Raw genomic sequence first — 17,471 nt, forward strand, 5'->3', positions numbered from 1 at the left:
TGTAATCTCCATCTGATAGTGGAGGAAACAGATTCAGAGAGTTAAAGAGACTTGCTTAACGCAAGGGGGTGGTGGGGCTGTGCCTGGGACTTGGGTGTGTCTGTCTCCGAAGCACCGCAGAACCAAATTAAAGGTAGAAGCAGGTCCAGTCTGAAAGGCAGGAGATCTGGTCGCCGGTGCGTTCACTTTGGACAAGTCCTTTCCTCGTTCCGGGTTCACTTTCTCCTCCGTGCCACTTGGGGCGATATACTTCAAACATCTCTGGCTTCTCTAGGAACCAGAATCTCTAAGATCAATCGTTCTAGTGCGGCGTTTGCCCCGCCCCTTCAGCCCCAGTTGCCAGCGACGCCGGAAGTGCTCGGATCTGTTGGTTTGCGCCCGCCTCCGGCCCGGAAGTGCTCTCTTGGGAAGATGGCGGCTGTGTCGGTGTATGCTCCGCCGGTTGGAGGCTTCTCTTTTGATAACTGTCGCAGGTGCGGCCTTGCCTGGGGCTTGGCTCAGGGAGGGAGTAAGAGTGCCGTGCTCGGGTGGGAGCTGGGCCAAGGCCTGATACGAGAATTCTGAGGGAAGAGTGCATGGCGGGGCCTGTGGCCCGCGGCCCGTGTGACTCAGGGGAATCAGGGCCTGGGCGTGGGTTTCTCCTGAAGCCGGGTCTGCTCTCCCACCTTCACAGCGCACTCGGCCACCGTTTATCTCCGTCTCCTAAGGCACGTCACGGCCCCTCTCTGAGACTGTCTTCTTGGAAAACGGGAGAACAGTGCTGATGGGAGGATTCATTGAACAGATGGGCGTGAAAACAAATAGCAGCTTTACTGAGTTCTCTGTTAGGCACTCTTCATGCCAGTGCTGCGCGATGTGGTCCTGCCCTTCAACACTTGATTCTCTCATTTGCCCTCAGGAATGCCGTCTTGGAAGCTGATTTTGCCAAGAGGGGGTACAAGCTTCCAAAGGCCCGGAAAACTGGCACGACCATCGCTGGGGTGGTCTATAAGGTAAGCCAGGTTAGGGTAAGAGCAGCAGTGACTGAACCGGTAACAGGAATCAGAACACTTGGCTTCCTCTGTGTCTCCCGGCTCGGTCTGGAAAGGCAAATACTATAGAATACATCAGGAGACCGTCTTTCAGGAGGGACTGCTTTTGTCTGGTTTTGTGTGCTTCTTAACAGTTTATGTTCTTCCCTCACTTTGCTGAGTTTTTTTTTTCTTTTTTCCTTTTTTTTTTTTTTAACAGGTCAGTTAGCTTCTTAATTACTAGTTTAGGAAGTCGAAGTATGTGATGGGAGATCACGAGATTTGGGGTCAGACAGGTCTGTCTCACCTTTGACCTCTATAATACTAATTCCAACTTCGGGCAGCTCGCTTTCCTTCTCACAGGTCTCCTTCAGATGCATCAAATGGAGATAACTCCTGCCTTAAATTGTTGTAAACGTGAAAAGAGATAATGATTACCTGCGCAACTTGTTTTAAGGAAGAGCAACATGTTTTAAAAGGAAATTGACTGTGATGGCTACTTTAATGGGAAGATTCCTGAGTCTTAGTCCAGGTTTTTTCCAGATTAGCTCTGATTTGCAAGGAATTCACCCGACACCTGAGCCTCACTTGAAACTGGGAATAATTCTTACCTACTCAGGATTCAATTAATAGCATTTACTAAGAAATTTTATCTTAAATCCTGAAAGTGTAGCACAATATTTTTGGTATGAGTTTTGTTTGGCGTTTTGAGATTAGGGGAGCATGGTATGGGCAACATAGTATTCCCTAAAGTAGAATGGAGAGTTGTGGTTGGTTTATATTTGTAATATTGTTTATTTATTTATTTATTTATTTATTTTTGAGACGGAGTCTCGCTCTGTCGCCCAGGCTGGAGTACAGTGGCCGGATCTCAGCTCACTGCAAGCTCCGCCTCCCGGGTTTTTACACCATTCTCCTGCCTCAGCCTCCCGAGTAGCTGGGACTACAGGCGCCCGCCACCTCGCCCGGCTAGTTTTTTGTATTTTTTTAGTAGAGACGGGGTTTCACCGTGTTAGCCAGGATGGTCTCGATCTCCTGACCTCATGATCCGCCCGTCTCGGCCTCCCAAAGTGCTGAGATTACAGGTTTGAGCCACCGCGCCCGGCCTGTAATATTGTTTAAAAACTTTTTTTTTTCTCCCTCAATAGGATGGCATAGTTCTTGGAGCAGATACAAGAGCAACTGAAGGAATGGTTGTTGCTGACAAGAACTGTTCAAAAATACACTTCATATCTCCTAATATTTAGTAAGTATTGATTCATTTGAATAATTTTTATATTTTCAAACGTGTCAGGGGTAAAAATTGACCTTCCTGTGCTCTTCACTAAAACCTGTTGTTTAACTTGTATTTTCTATCTCCTTTAAATGGCATTTCCGTCCACCCATTACCCAAGCTAGTCATCTTCAAGTCCTCTCTTTGCTTCAGTCTCCAGTTGAATTGGTAGCCAGTTTTGCCCTCCCTGTGCCTCTTCAATCCATTCCCTCCTATCCTTTCCTTTGCTAAGGCTCTAGTTTGGATTCTTTCTTCTTTTTCTTTTTTTCAAACATTAACTTGAACCATAGAGGTTCTTTTTTCTTAGGTGGACTATTGCAGTTATTTAATTTGCCTCTCTTAGGCATCCTGTTGTTCACTCCTCTGCCTTATTGGATTTTGTAAAACATAGATCTGATGACGTCCTTTTGTTAAAAAGCTTTTCATGAGACTTGTCACATTTCCACACGACTTTTAGGATAAAAATCAAAATTCTGTGGCCTTGCACAGTCCATAGAAAGCCTACCCTTCAAGCCTCTCTTTCAGTTGCCATCACCCTGTGCTCCAGTTACATCTGAACTGTCATCTGAACTGTCCCTGTTTCCCTCATCTCCAAGCTATTCCACTGTTGCTTATGTGAGATTCTATTTAGAAACTCTTCCTTCTCTGCTTGTAGAGTGTTTTTATTCCATTTTATTCCAGCTCATATATAACCTTTTCTTTTCTTTTTTAAATATTTCTTGTTAGTTTTTTTTTTTTTTTTTCTGGGAGAGATGTGGTCTCACTATGTTGCCTAGGCTGATCTTGATCTTCTGGCCTCAAGTGATCATCCCGCCTGGGTCTCACAAAAAGTGCTGGGATTACAGGCATGAGCCATCATGCCCAGCCTGAAACCTTTTCTTAATGAGCAGAATCAATTGCTTTCTCCTCTGGTTTCCCGTAGCATTTTGTACCTATGTTACTACAGTGTATTAAATTACGTATTATAATTTTTGTCGTCTCGTGTGTCTTCCACTCAACTTTGAAATCCAGTACAAGTCCTGTCATATTTTCTTTATTCCCAGTGCTTAGTGTAATAACTGGTATCTGATAGTAAGTACTTGGTAGATGTTGAATTGCAAGACTTTTAACACACCTTGCACTTCTGTACAACTTGGATATATTTGTAGCATTAATGAAATGCATAGTCTTATCACAGAAACCAATAATTTCGTACGTTCCATTGGGCCATAGATAATATATTTGCGTATAACTAGATGCATTTTCTTAATTTTCTGTTCATTTAAGATTGATTAAGCAGAAAAGTTACAGCATAGATATACTCAAAAACATCTCTCTGGGTACCTGGACTTTTTGGAAGTTATCCAAGAACCCCCTACTTCTAATTGAGCCCTCTGATAATTGGATTTCAACTGAGTTTCTAATTGGATTTTTCAGTTGTTGTGGTGCTGGGACAGCTGCAGACACAGACATGACAACCCAGCTCATTTCTTCCAACTTGGAGCTCCACTCCCTCTCCACTGGCCGTCTTCCCAGAGTTGTGACAGCCAATCGGATGCTGAAGCAGATGCTTTTCAGGTAAGTTTCCAGAATGGGGATTCCTGGTGGTATCTTTTGCTCATATCTTAGATTTTTTTCAGCCAGGAGAAGCCTAGAAAGTAGCAAAAAAGCCTTCAGAAATACACATTTTGTTCCATGAATCAGTTGTTATGTTAAAGAGCCACTTTAAATGGTTTTTGATAGTGCATTTGAATTTCTGGGGCCTGATTCTTTTCATGAGTAAATCACATGTCACCAGTTGAGTCATTTCCTGAAGCATAGGGATATTACTGGGTAAGAGAAACTTTTTTGCTCATAGTAAGAGAGTTATAGCTGGAGGAACTATGAATTTGTATTATGAAACTACTCTCTCCTCCCCATAAACACAAAGCCAAATGAGTGTCTCCCCTTCCCCCCTGCCCCCTTTAGGGGCAAAATAACAATGAATGAAAAGTGGTATTTATAATTGGCTGTCAGTGGGTATGATAATATTAATATTAACCAACCTTTATCTATCTCTTACTCTGTTTCAGGACCTATGTTAAAGTGCTTTACGCACGATCTCATCCTTTTAACTCTGAGATAGGAGCTATGACCTGACCTTCATTCTCTGCTGACTCACAGCTCATATTAGTAGTTTTGTTTCTCTTTCTCCTTTAATAATTGCGTCATTACCTTATGTTTGTATGGGTCTTGGGAGTTTTCAAAGTGCATTTTCTTATTTGCTTCTCATAAGAGAAGCAGTGATTATAGGAGAAGTACCCTGGGCATTTAGTCTTGGGTGGAATACTGGCTTCTCCTTTAGGGACCTGCCTTACCTTTAACATATTCTTTGCCTTTTTCCTTCTATGTGAAATGGATATCATAATACCTGCCCCTAGCAGGGTTGTTGTGAGAATTAAAGGGGAGCATGGATAGACAGTAAAGATTTTGAACTGGTGGCTTATAGGCCACCAGCTTGTAGAGAAATTTATTTGGATCATACGGCTGTTTTTTTTTTTTTTTTTTTAAATAGTGGCCAATAATTATAAATGGGTAGATTTGAATTAAAAGTCTAGATTTTGGCTTGGCATAGTGGCACATGCCTATAATCCCAGCACTTTGGGATGCCAGGGTTCGCGAATCACCTGAGGTAAGGAGTTCGAGACCAGCCTGGCCAACATGGTAAAACGTCTCTACTAAAAGTACAAAAATTAGCCAGGCGTGGTGGCATTCGCCTGTAATCCCAGCTACTCGGGAGGCTGAGACGGGAGAATCGCTTGAACCTGGGAGGTGGAGGTTGCAGTGAGCCAAGGTCATGCCACTGCACTCTAGCTTGGGTAACAGAACAAGACTGTGTCTCAAAAAAAAAAAAAAAAAAAGTCTAGATTTCTGTCTTTTGAAAACATTCAGAAACACGTGGTCATAATCTTCGGGAACTCATTGGTGGATGTTGCCTTAGAAGTGGGAGTGGGTGCTCTGTCACATTCTCTGCCTGGCTCACTTCACTGTTCCCTTCAGGGCCCTGGCCTTCCTGAGAATTTGCGGGTCCTCCTCTGTGTGTCTAGCATGGCCTGTGGGTTTTCAGTAGTGTATATGAGGTTGAGGGTAGCCTTGTAGCAAGGCCAGTAGTATAGTTCCCATTTTACAAATGAGACCAAAGCCTAGAGTCATATGTATAGGAAGCCTAGTCTACCCAATTGCTGCTTTGTGTTTGTGTACATATTGTTCTAATCCAGGAGAATTATTGCCAACCAAATTCTTCCAGTACAGTGAGTAGAACTTGTTAAAGCACACCTATTGATTAGATTTCTGAAGAGATTTGTGGATTTTAATTTTAAATATAAAGCTCCCTCTGGTGGCTTGCTTGGCACATTATATGTAAGGCTTTTTTGAAAACTTTTTCTACACAATGTGTCTATGTAATAAAGGCAATTTTCAAGCTTCTAAAATTGCAGCAAATAGAATGTTTCAAGATTCCTTGTAATGTCATTTAAAACAATTAGCAAAATAATCTAGCACATGTTTCTGTTAATCACTTTAGAATGTTTTAAGAATTCTAAAGTCTCGGCCGGGCATGGTGGCTCATGCCTGTAATCTCAGCACTTTGGGAGGTCGAGGCGGGTGGATCACGAGGTCGGGAGATTGAGACCATCCTGGCTAACATGGTGAAACCCCGTCTCTACTAAAAATACAAAAAATTAGCCGGGCGTAGTGGCAGGCGCCTGTAGTCCTTGGGCTGCTTGGGAGGCTGAGGCAGGAGAATGGCGTGAACCCGGGAGGTGGAGCTTGGCAGTGAGTCAAGATAGTACCACTGTACTCCCGCCTGGGTGAAAGTGTGAGACTCCGTCTCAAAAAAAAAAAAAAATCCTAGTCTCTTTTTTCAGTGTTTTGTCATTTTTTAGTTTAAGATACTTTGTAAACGTTAAATTTTATCAAATTTTGAGAGGAACATTTAAAAATATAAACCAGCATAATAGTTACAGTCTTTTATGTCCTCTTACATTTTTGGTGAGTTACATAAAATGAGAGTGGTTTAAGGAAAGAGTTTAGGATTTGACTTTAGAACTTTGGTTCACGGGCCGGGCGCGGTGGCTCAAGCCTGTAATCCCAGCACTTTGGGAGGCCGAGGCGGGCGGATCACAAGGTCAGGAGATCGAGACCACAGTGAAACCCCGTCTCTACTAAAAATACAAAAAAAAAATTAGCCGGGCGCGGTGGCGGGCGCCTGTAGTCCCAGCTACTCAGGAGGCTGAGGCAGGAGAATGGCGGGAACCCAGGAGGCGGAGCTTGCAGTGAGCCGAGATCGCGCCACTGCACTCCAGCCTGGGCAACAGCGTGAGACTCCGTCTCAAAAAAAAAAAAAAAAAAAAAGAACTTTGGTTCACCTCCCACCTACAGCACTGACTGTTGTGTAAATTTGGGTGATTCTTTCTCAATAAAATGAGGATTATAGTTTCTGTCTGTCTGACTTTTGAGGACAGGAATAAAGAAGCTAGGCTCTGACCTTGCATACTACAGAGCCTACTGCATAGTTAGAGCCCCATAAAATTCAGTCTGGAAAGGAATACAAGGTGTTCTTGGTACTGCTGTACTTTTTTTTTTTTTTTTCTGAACTGCCCATTTCCATGTATGTGAGTCAGCGAGAAAATAAGGTTTGATAAACGGAAGTGACCTCTTTTCCCTTACTTAAGCACTGCCTTTATCTTACACCTATGCTGGCTCGATGTAGGCGATGTAAGTAATGCTTGTTCTGTGGGCATGGAGCCTGCCTCCTTGTTGAGTTTCATAGAAATATTAGTGAAATGCTGTTCTGTGTTCTGGAAACTATTACTTGAATATGTAGAGGCTCTTACATTGTAACCTTTTTTCTAATAAACATGTACATTTGTTGTAGGAAATTTAGAAAATACTGAAAAGCCCAAAGAACAAAATGAAAATTTTGCCATTCAGGGAGCATCACTCTTGGTTTACTGTATATTATTCCAGTCTTGTGTCTTCTAAGTTCTTCCCTTCGTCTCTTCCTTTTATATTACTATTACATGTTCATGGTAAAAACAAAACAAAGCTGGAAGATACAAACAAAAAGAATATAAAAAACTATCTGAATTCCTGCCACCCACAAGCAATTAGTGCTAAGAGATTATTACACACCCTTCAAGGTTTTAAAAATATGTTCAGTAATATTTTATTAAAAAATGGGATTATAGTTGTACTGACTCTTTATAGTATAGCCTGATCTTTTCACCTAACAGTGTGTCTTGAATGGGTTCTATACTAGGGCATTTCAAAATGAAAATAACTGTTGTTAAAAGTATAAAAATAATGTAATTGTAAAAAATGTAGACGCTAGAAACCTGGATAGAAGGAAGTAAATGCCACCTGATGTTCTGCCACTCAGACACATACACTGTAAATTTTTGAAGATCTGTTTTTTCATACCTTTTGTTCTAGACGTGTATCCTTGTATGTATGCATTTAAAAGAATGAACTGTTTGTGTGTTGGTTTGTAATTTCCCATATGTACATAATAGTATGTTACAAATATTGTTCCAGTCAGTAGATGAGTTTTTCTCTTAGAGAAAATAGAGAAGTTCTGAATACTTATAACTCTCCTGAAATCAGAAAAAAATGTTTGTGTGTACTCTTATGGGGGAAAGTTTCCACAATTGTAATCAGTTTTTAAGAGGGCTCTGTGACCCATAGAAGCCTAAGAACTATTAATCAGTATCATAATTTTTGGTGGTGTCATAGTATCCGTTTTGTGGCTGTGTTACAACTTAACCAATTTTTGAACATTAATGAAATTGCCCATTTTAAGGTATTTAAGCTATTGTTAGGTATTCTGTGAACGCTTTGGAACATAGAACCTTTGGGTTCTGGTGTGATTAATTCCTTAGACTGTATTCTAGAATAAATGCACATTTATTTAGTTTTGCACATTTAACATTTTGAGAGATGTTGTCAGAGCTCTCCCTTGACAAACGTTGTGCTACCATCAGTAGCAAAGGAGAAAATGCAGCATGATTGTTAAATTTTATTTTATTTTAGATAGGGTCTCTTTCTGTTGCCCAGGCTGGAGTGCAGTGGTGTGATCATGGCTCACTTAAAAGCAGTGCATGGCAGATGACTTGAGCCTTAAAATTCTAGGCTCAAGTCATCTGCTCGCCTCAGCCTCCTGAGTAGCTGGGACTAAAGGCCCATGTCACCATGCTTGGCTGATGTTTTTGTTGTGTTTGTTTTTTTAAACTTTTTGTAGACGATGTCTCACTATGTTACCTAGGCTAGTCTCAAACTCCTGGCCTCAAGTAATCCTCCTGCCATGACCTCCCTAGGTTTTGGGATTACAGGCGTGAGCCACCTCACTGAGCTTAGCATGATTTTTAATGATTGTGTGATGTTCTGTTGTACAGCCGGATCAGTTTAGCCGTTTCTCCCTCTGCCTGTTTCCACTTTTTTAATCATCATAAACAATGCTGTTTGTAAGCATCCTTGTGCATTCATTTCTGTATATTTGTCTGTTTATATCCTTAGAATAGAGTCCTGCTAGAATCTCTGGATCAGTAAATTACTGAAATTTTAACGATTTCAATAATTTGCCAAAACATCTTGATTCTTTTAAAGGCATCTAACAGTTTATATTTTAGCTTAGAAGGCAACTAGCTGATTATTATTGACTTTATTTAAATACCCTGTTCAGTAGACAGTTGGCATAGTAGAATAGGCACTGAACTAGTTGAGGGTGGTGGGACTGGGCGATTGTGGCTTCTCTTCCTGGAGCCCTTGGCCCTAGTCTCACCCTGCTGCTAGCTCGTGTGACCTTGAACCAGTTTCTTCCCTTGTCTGGGGCTCTGTTCTCTTTTTAGACTACTTCTAAAATCTTTTCCTAGGAAGTTCTTGAAGTTTTTACTTATAAATGGAAGGTTCTTTTTGAAATAACAATTTGGTAATCGAGGAACAGGGCAAGTATTGGACCACTGTTCTGTTTACTTAGTGCACTTCTGGATGGGCGGCTATGTCTCAGACAAAGTTATGACTTTGGTTCTTGTGTTAATTTATTTGTAACAGTTTTAATGATTACATTGTTTGGCAAATTCAGTATGTGTTGGTTTTGTTTTTCTTCCCAAAGAGCTGAGGGCTTACGGTGGAGAACTTTAAATCCAGCATGTTTATCTAGCACAGCAATTCTAATGTTAAAAAACTGTACCAAATACAGGGAGAGGAATCTATAGAAATGGAAAAAAGGGTCCAAAGGAACAAATATGTGCACAATTAAATGGAGATGGGGTGGGTGGAAAATGTATTCCTGTGATGTTCCTGAAGAAGTGTAAGTTTATCCTGTGTGTAATAGCAGTGGTTTCTTAGGCTATCATGGAGTTATTTTAATATTCACTTTCCTGAATGATGAAATATTTTCTTTGGATATGCGTTCATATATATGATTATAATGTGGGTTAATTCAGAGGCAAAGGTGTTTCAACATGAGCTGTTTTTCTGTTTGGGCTGTGGTGAAGTTGATTTTTTTTTTTTTTTTTCTGAGACAACTCTTGTTCTGTCCCCCAGGCTGGAGTGCAGTGGCATGAACATGGCTCACTGCAACCTCTGCCTCTTGGGCTCAAGGGATCCTCTCACTTCAGCCTCCCGAGTATCTGGGACTACAGGTGCATGCCACCACGCCTTGCTAATTTTTTGTAGTTTTTGTAGAGACGGGGTCTCGCCATATTGCACAGGCTGGTCTTGAACTCCTGGACTCGAGTGATCTGCCCACCTTGGCCTCCTAAAATGCTGGGGTTATAGGTGTGAGCCACCATGCCTCACCTTTGTGGCTAGGTTGATAATTTGAATAGTGGAACAGCTGAGCTTAGCACCTCATTGTTAACTTTGGAGGTGGAGTATGTGCTGATCCCAGAGAGGTGTGATGGGAAAAGTGCTGATAATCTTTGGAGTCAACCCAATTTGATTTTGAGACCGGGCAAGTTCTTAATGTCTCTGGGTTGGTTTTCTTTTCTCTAAAATGGGAATGATAATGCTGTCTTTTAAAGGGTACTGTGGGCTGGGTGTGGTGGCTCACACCTGTAATCCCAGCATTTTGGGAGGCCGAGGTGGGAGGACTGCTTGAGTCTAGGAGTTTGAGACCAGCCTGGGCAATATGGCAAGGCCCCATCTCTACAAAAAAATACAAAAATTAGCCAGGTGTAGTCCCAGCTACTCAGGAGGCTGAGGTGGGAGGATTGCTTGAGCTGGGGAGGTTGAGGCTACAGTAAGCCATGATAATACCACTGTACTCCAGCCTGGGTGACAGAGTGAGACCCTGTCTCAAAAATAATAATAGTAATGGGGGCTGTGAGGCTGAGCTGAAATGAGGTGTTTGGAGTGCCTCACATAATTTATACTGGCTGATAGTAGATGGTTCATCTAATGTTCCCTTCCCTTTTTTGTTACCATCCAAACAATAACCCCTTAATGAAACAGTCTTAAAGAAAGCTTTTTGTTTTTGTTGTCTGACTTCTCATGCAACTTTTGGCTAAGTTACAGTGATGCTCTGTGGACTCATGTTTTTTTTCTTATGCATACTCTCATCACCAGGTATCAAGGTTACATTGGTGCAGCCCTAGTTTTAGGAGGAGTAGATGTTACTGGACCTCACCTGTACAGCATCTATCCTCACGGATCAACTGATAAGTTGCCTTATGTCACCATGGGTGAGTGTAACGTTTCCCTGATGTTTCAGAGTACTCTTACTTACTAAGATGGTCTCTTGAAGAGCTGGTCTGTTTTCTCTTAGAAGAGGAGGTGCAGTACAGTGCTTTGATTCATTCAGCAAATATTTACTGAGTTCCTACTACAGATTAGGCCCTGTTCTAGGTGCTTGGTATATAGCAGTGAACACAATTGTAATAGTGATTCCTGCCCTCGAGGAGTTTATATTTTAGTGAGGGTAAATAGATAATAAACAACTGTGAGAAGTATAATACACAGGTATTATAAATATATTTATGTATAAATATACACAGGTTATGCAACCTGTGTATTATGAATATATTTTTTATAGTCTGAAATCTGAAATGCTCCAAAATCCTAAAGTTTTTGAGTGCCAACATGATACTCATTGGAACATTTTAATTTTTATTATTTTTTCTTTTTCGAGATGGATTTTTGCTCTGTTGCCCAGGCTGGAGTACAGTGGCGTGATCTCGGCTCACTGCAACCTCTGCTTCCCAGGTTCAAGTGATTGTTCTGCCTCAGCGTCCCAAGTAGCTGGGATGATAGGCGTGTGCCACCATGCCCGGCTAATTTTTTGTAGTTTTAGTAGAGATGAGGTTTCATCATGTTGGACAGGCTGGTCTCAAACTCCTGACCTCAAGTAATCTGCCTGCCTCGGTCTTCCAAAATGCTTGAATGGATTATAGGCATGAGCCACTCTGCCCAGCCTCGTTGGAGCATTTTTGATTCTGGATTTTTGGATTAGGGATGCTGAATTGGGTGAGTATAATGTAGATATTCTAAAACCTGAAATCTGAAACACTTCTGGTCCCTAGCATTTTGGATAAGGGCTACTCAGCCTGTATTAGAAAGTGATATTGGCTGGGCGCGGTGGCTCAAGCCTGTAATCCCAGCACTTTGGGAGGCCGAGACGGGCGGATCACGAGGTCAGGAGATCGAGCCCATCCTGGCTAACACGGTGAAACCCCGTCTCTACTAAAAAGTACAAAAAACTAGCCGGGCGAGGTGGTGGGTGCCTGTAGTCCCAGCTACTCGGGAGGCTGAGGCCGGAGAATGGCGTGAACCCAGGAGGCAGAGCTTGCAGTGAGCTGAGATCCGGCCACTGCACTCCAGCCTGGGCGACAGAGCGAGACTCCGTCTCAAAAAAAAAAAAAAAAAAAAAAAAAAAAAAAAGAAAGTGATATTAAGAAAAAAGGTAATACGGATGGTATTGTACTATAGTTAAGATACTATCTTTGAGAGAAACTGAGTCAAGTTCATATGGAAATGCTCTATTTTTTACATCTGCATATGAATTTGCAATGATCTTAAAAAATTAAATTCACACATGATAAGGGGACTTGGGAGTTGTGGGCAGGGGCTGGGGTGGAGGCAGATGGCAGTGTTAAATAGAAAGAGCAGTGCCAGGCATTGTGGCTCATACCTGTAATCCAGTGCTTTAGGAGCCTGAGGTGGGAGGATTGCTTGAGGCCAGGAGTTTAAGACCAGCCTAGGCAAACATTGCAAGATCCAGTCTGTACCAAAAAAATATATGTATATATATATATATATAAAAGCTGGGTGTGGTGGTGTGTGCCTATAGTCCCAGTTGCTCGGGAGGCTGAGGCAGAAGGATTGCGTGAGCCCGGGAGTTTGAGGTTGCAGTGAGCTGTGATCAAGTCATTGTACTGCATCCTGGGCAACAGAGTGAGACCTTGTCTGTTTTTTTTTTTTTTTTTTTTAAAAAAAAAAAAAAGGACAGGTCTTATGAAGAAGATGAGATTTGAGTAGAATTCTAGAGTAGAAGCCTCACATTGAAACTTGTCGGGTACATTTTGACCTACAGGAGTGATCACGGTCCTTCTTTACTACTTAATCTCTGAGGGATTAGGGTATTTGATTTCTGTCTGAACCTCGATTTCCTCACCTGTGAAGTGGTATCAGCAATACCTACCACACCAAGTTTTGATGGTTGGAAATAATATACATAAAGCATGTGCTCCAATGCCTGGTCTGTAAATAGTAGTTATTTTTTTTTCCCCCCTCTCTTCCTCATTTGCTAACCAGCGTTTTGCATTTATGCTTTAGGTCTAGCTGCTAGATTAGGAGATTTTATTCTTTTGACAGTTTCTCACTCTGCTGCACAGGCTGGAGTACAGTGGTGCAATCACAGCTCACTGCCACCTCAACTTCCCCGGGCTCAGGTGATCCACCCATCGCAGCCTCCTGAGTAGCTGTGACTACAGCCACGTTCCGCCACACCCGTCTAATTTTTGTGTTTTTTGTAGAGATGGGATTTCGCCATGTTCCCCAGGTTGGTCTCGAACTCCTGGGCTCAGGTGATCTGCCTGCTCCGGCCTCCCAAAGTGCTGAGATTATAGGCGGCTGATAATTTTTTTTTTAATGACTGCAAAAAATAGTGATAAAATTATATTTGGAAGAATTGGGATTTTCAAGTTCTAGCATTTATGTTATTGCTTCGGGGTCAAATTGCACAGGTCCAGAGCTTCGAACAGGTTGTGTGTATTGTGTAGCTGGTGTTTTTCCAGCTGTCGTTTACCTCTTATATTTTCCGTCTTGGTGTCTTGGCTCCACATCTAGGAAAACTGCTGCCTTGAGTAGTTTGGAAATTGCCAGTTTGAGACTTTGCTATGCCATTGTGTTATTATCTAGCCTCTTACTAGGTTTTTATATAACAGATGTTCACTGTTTGTTGGGGAGAATGATTTACCCCCAGATACCATATGGATGAATCTTTGCAATTATTCTAAAATGACGATACTTATGGTAATTTTAGAATTTTTCTGAATTGCTTTATTCAAATGTATTTGGTATCTCCATCAAAGTATTGCTTTTATTTCTCCCCATCTGATACCTTTAAATGGTGGTAAAGGTGGAATAACCTTTTCTATTAAGTAGTTTTATTTCTTCTCTTTTTTACTTAAATTTCAGACTGCAGAAAAGTAACAGTAATGTTCAACAAACACTGATCTGTCCTTTGCTCAGATGTGTCAGTTGTTAGCATTTTGCCACATTAGTTCTGCCTCTCACACACATTGTTACTACTATCATTGTTTCGTGTGCGTGGGGAACCATTTGAGGGTAAATAGCAGGCACCACAACCCTTCACCTCTGAATCCTTCAAGATGTTTTCTTCTAGCACCTTGATAAAGTCATCAAATTTAAGAAGTTTGACATTGATACAAAGCAGCTTCATTTGTAAAATGGGAAAATTGGTTTCTCTTGCCTGTGAACTGTGGTAATTTGTGTCATGAGCATAAAGCTGAATTAGGAAAAGTTGTTGAAAGTGAGTAGGTAAACAGCTTTGTGTCTGCCCATTTCACTTCTGCCACCCCACTTTGTGCTTTTTCCTGGCCAACAGTGACCTCCTGTCTGTCCAAGTCTCGTTTGAGTTCCCGGTGATGGATCCACAGCTCTGAGTTTATAGGAGAATTCTATTTAGAAACCACTGACTCCACACAGACTGGTTTTGCTGCCCTAAAATACCAGACTAAGGAGAATGAGACATCAGTAACATGTGATTTTAATACCCAAGTAAATTGTTACTTTGAGGTCTTGTTTGTTCCTCCACTCATTTATCAGCTTTTTTTTTTTTTTTTTTTGAGGCTGAGTCTCGCACTGTCACCCGGTCTGGTGTGCAGTGGTGCAATCTCTGCTTGCTTCAACCTCCACCTCCCGGATTCAGGTGATTCTCCTGCCTCAGCCTCCCCAGTAGCTGGGACTGTAGGCTTGCTGCAACCTCCACCTCCCAGGTTCAAGCGATTTTCCTGCCTCAGCCTCCCGAGTAGCTGGGACTGCAGGCACATGCTACCATGCCCAGCTAATTTTTTTATTTGTAGTACAGGGGGGTTTCACTGTGTTGGCCAGGCTGATCTCAAACTCTTCACCTCATGATCTGCCCGAGTCTGTCTCCCAAAGTGCTGGAATTACAGGTGTGAGCCACCACGCCCGGCCTTATCAGCTCTTTAGTGAGTGCCTTCTGTGTAAAGGAACTGTAGCAGGCAGCACAGATAGAAGTGAATATCAGGGTCTTTGTCCTCAGATACCCAGTCTAATGGGGGAGACAGATGTACACACTGACAAGGGCAGGAGGGGACCCAAGGGAGAAAGGGTCACTTCCAAACTGGGGGAATTCAGGAAGAACTTCACTTGAGCCGAGTCTTAAAAGGAGGATTGGATCTTTTCATTCGTTTGTCAGATGTGTATTTAGCATCGTTAGTGCCAAGCACTTTGCTAGGAGCTGGGAAGATTAGTGGTCAACACATCACCTGCCTCAGAGCCTATAGTCTTGTGCTGGAGACAGGCATTAGACAGGTGAATTCACATGAAGCTAGAAGAATACATTGTGGTAAGTGCCCCAGAGGAAAAGAACTTTCATTAGTGAGGATACTAGGAAGGAGTGTGTGGCTAGTGGGTGTTTGGGAAGTCCTTTCTGAGCAAGTGACATTCAAGCATTTTCTAATGAACGTGATTTATGAACATGACAGAACATTGAAGTGGGACAAAGAAGTATAAGAAAAGTCTCCTTCACATCCCTCCAGAGTAACCACTCTTAAGAATTGTTTGTATTTTTTCCAGAAAATGTGTTATGATATAGTTTCACGTATCTCCTTCTCTGTCAGGTAGTTACCCCTGTAAAAAAACACACACACAAATGAGCACATGCTATACATAATATTCTTCCCTTACTATTGTTTTGATGAAGTGTTTGCATCAGCTTATGTGGGCCTATAGAATTTCTGTAATAGCAAGCTGTACAGAATCGCATTATGTGGCTATACCATGCTTGCTGACCCATTCTTCTAATTAATATCTTGTTTTTCATATTTTGGTAACAAATGTGTCTTGTTCTACTTATATAAATACATACTTCATTTAGATACATTCGTAGCAGTGGAATTTCTGAATTAAGGTGTACACGTTTTGACCAGAATTCTCTGTTGTAAGCAGTTGAGTCACTGGATGATTTAAGGAAGAGAGGGATTTTTGAGAAAAGTATATAGCAGGTGACTCACAACGTAGTTGGAAGGGCAAGAACTGGGTTTGGGGCCAAGAACAGTGTCTCAGTCTATGCCGCGGGCACAGCCGGTGCCGGACCCTGGCTGCTGCAGAACTGAGCCTTCCTCCCATCCCTTCCACCACCAGAGAGTTCCTCATGGGGAAGGTGGGTGCTTGTGATTGGTGAAGCTCAGATGGCAGTGGAATTCTCCGGACAGAGGCAGGAAATACAGCTGCTGGGCAGCCCAGAAAAGGGACGGTGCATTTTACCTTTTGAGAGCTATTGCCAAATTGCTGTCCAAAAAGCTGACACGAGTTTATACTCCCACTAGAGAATACAAGGACGCTTGTCTCCCACCACCTCACGGATGCTGAGTGTTTTTGCCAGTCTGATGGGTGAAAGTGGGAAGAAGGAACACTTAAACGCCTGAGGGATGAGTAGGAATGTGCTATGCACCCCTTACCCCGAGGGATAGACTCAGGCCTGTAGTGCACAAGGGCTCCGTGTGGTTAAGCACTGAAAGGCCAGAGTGTGCTGCATGGGGATGGCAGGAGCAGTGAGTAGAGGCGGGGCAAGGGACCCATGCAGTGGGTGCAGCAGAAACAAAGATGGAGAGGGTGGAAGAGGGATGGATGTTGCCTACTGTGGAGTGGAGGCAAGGCTGGAAAGCAGGCCCCGGGGGTCCAGATGCTGCAGGCGCAGGTGGAGCTGTTTTGATTTTGTCCTGGAGGTTTCCTGCTCGAAAGCCAGGGAATGAGAGGATTAGGTTCGCTTGTTAGAAGGAGCAGCTGACAGCTGTGGGGAGCATTGGCGTGAGAGGCCTGGGGCGGGGAGGGAGCTTGCATCCTGGCCAGAAATGTTGAGGATGAGGACTAATCCAGTGGTGGTGGCAGTAGGGATGGCCACTGTCATTACAGAGATCTCTCAGCAGCTCACCCTGGGCCACATTCTGGGTTTCTGTCATCATTCTCTCCTGGCCTTCCTCAGTGCCAGCTCCTCGCTGGCTCTTGGCTGCAGTCTTGCAGTCACTCCTTCATTTGGGGCCACCTCCCTTTTCAGTTGGGCTCTAGGCCGTTTTTCTCATCTCATTTCCTGTTCTTCCTTCCCTTGTGCCCTGGGCTTCTGTGGCAACAGCCCCCTCGTCCTCCTCTGAACAGAGCCCAACACCCATTGCTGCCTCCTTTCACAAGCGCATTTTCTGCCTGGAGTAGCCCAGAAGCCATTCCCTCCTGGCTGCCCCTGGCAGAGTTAACAAGTCCCTCCCAGGAGTGAAGCAGGATCCCAGGACTCCTGCCTTGGCCCCACTTTGCTTCCCCTAGGCATTGTCTCTCCTGCTCCTGCACAATTCCAGACCTCTGAGAACAGCATCTGTGCCTTACTCTCAGGGTCTCACAGAGCCCTGTGCAACTCAGTGAATATTTGATGGTGAATTAATTTTCTGATTCTCCAGCTTGTTTGTGCTAAAGAA

General features: G+C 42.9%; 1 protein-coding gene across 1 annotated transcript in view; it reads left to right on the plus strand.

Moving 5' to 3' along the window:
* Window positions 1-391: 391 nt before the first annotated feature.
* PSMB7 (proteasome 20S subunit beta 7) overlaps window positions 392-17,471 on the plus strand; it is a 63,226-nt gene continuing 46,146 nt past the window's right edge. The window contains 5 exon segments of the mRNA NM_001265663.2: window positions 392-473; window positions 899-992; window positions 2,159-2,256; window positions 3,700-3,840; window positions 10,867-10,982. Of these exon segments, the coding sequence (NP_001252592.1) occupies window positions 412-473; window positions 899-992; window positions 2,159-2,256; window positions 3,700-3,840; window positions 10,867-10,982 (511 nt within the window). The 5' untranslated portion in view covers window positions 392-411.

This window comes from Macaca mulatta, chromosome 15 (genome assembly GCF_049350105.2).
Source record: "Macaca mulatta isolate MMU2019108-1 chromosome 15, T2T-MMU8v2.0, whole genome shotgun sequence".
Classification (NCBI taxonomy): domain Eukaryota; kingdom Metazoa; phylum Chordata; class Mammalia; order Primates; family Cercopithecidae; genus Macaca; species Macaca mulatta.